The sequence below is a fragment of the Dipodomys ordii genome, unplaced genomic scaffold (genome assembly GCF_000151885.1).
Source record: "Dipodomys ordii isolate 6190 unplaced genomic scaffold, Dord_2.0 Scaffold63, whole genome shotgun sequence".
Taxonomy (NCBI): domain Eukaryota; kingdom Metazoa; phylum Chordata; class Mammalia; order Rodentia; family Heteromyidae; genus Dipodomys; species Dipodomys ordii.
This window is the reverse complement of record NW_012267279.1, coordinates 9,174,969-9,175,205: the sequence shown is the minus strand read 5'-3', so window position 1 is coordinate 9,175,205 and position 237 is coordinate 9,174,969. Positions and strand designations below refer to the sequence as shown.

The following is a 237-nucleotide window of genomic DNA, read 5'->3' as shown; positions in this document are numbered from 1 at the left end:
ATGCCAGTATGACTCAAGTAGTAGAGTTGCAACTTTGATCAAAAAAGCCAAGCAGGGCTGGGAAGGTGGCTCAGTGCTAGAGTGCTTGCCTTGTATGCATGGGTTCCATTCCTCAGCACTACATAAGCAAAAAGGAAAAAACTGGAAGTGGCGCTGTGGCTCAAGTGGTAGAGCGCTAGCCTTGAGCTAAAGAGCTGAGGGACAGCGCCCAGGCCCAGAGTTCAGGCCCCATGACCG

At 51.9% G+C, this 237-nt stretch overlaps 1 protein-coding gene across 1 annotated transcript in view; it reads left to right on the top strand.

Moving 5' to 3' along the window:
* The window catches only part of Tia1 (TIA1 cytotoxic granule-associated RNA binding protein), an 18,894-nt gene continuing 18,657 nt past the window's right edge, over positions 1 to 237 (top strand). Inside the window, exon 1 of the mRNA XM_013022466.1 lies at positions 1 to 6. Within this exon, the coding sequence (XP_012877920.1) occupies positions 1 to 6 (6 nt within the window). The remainder of the gene's footprint in view (positions 7 to 237) is intronic.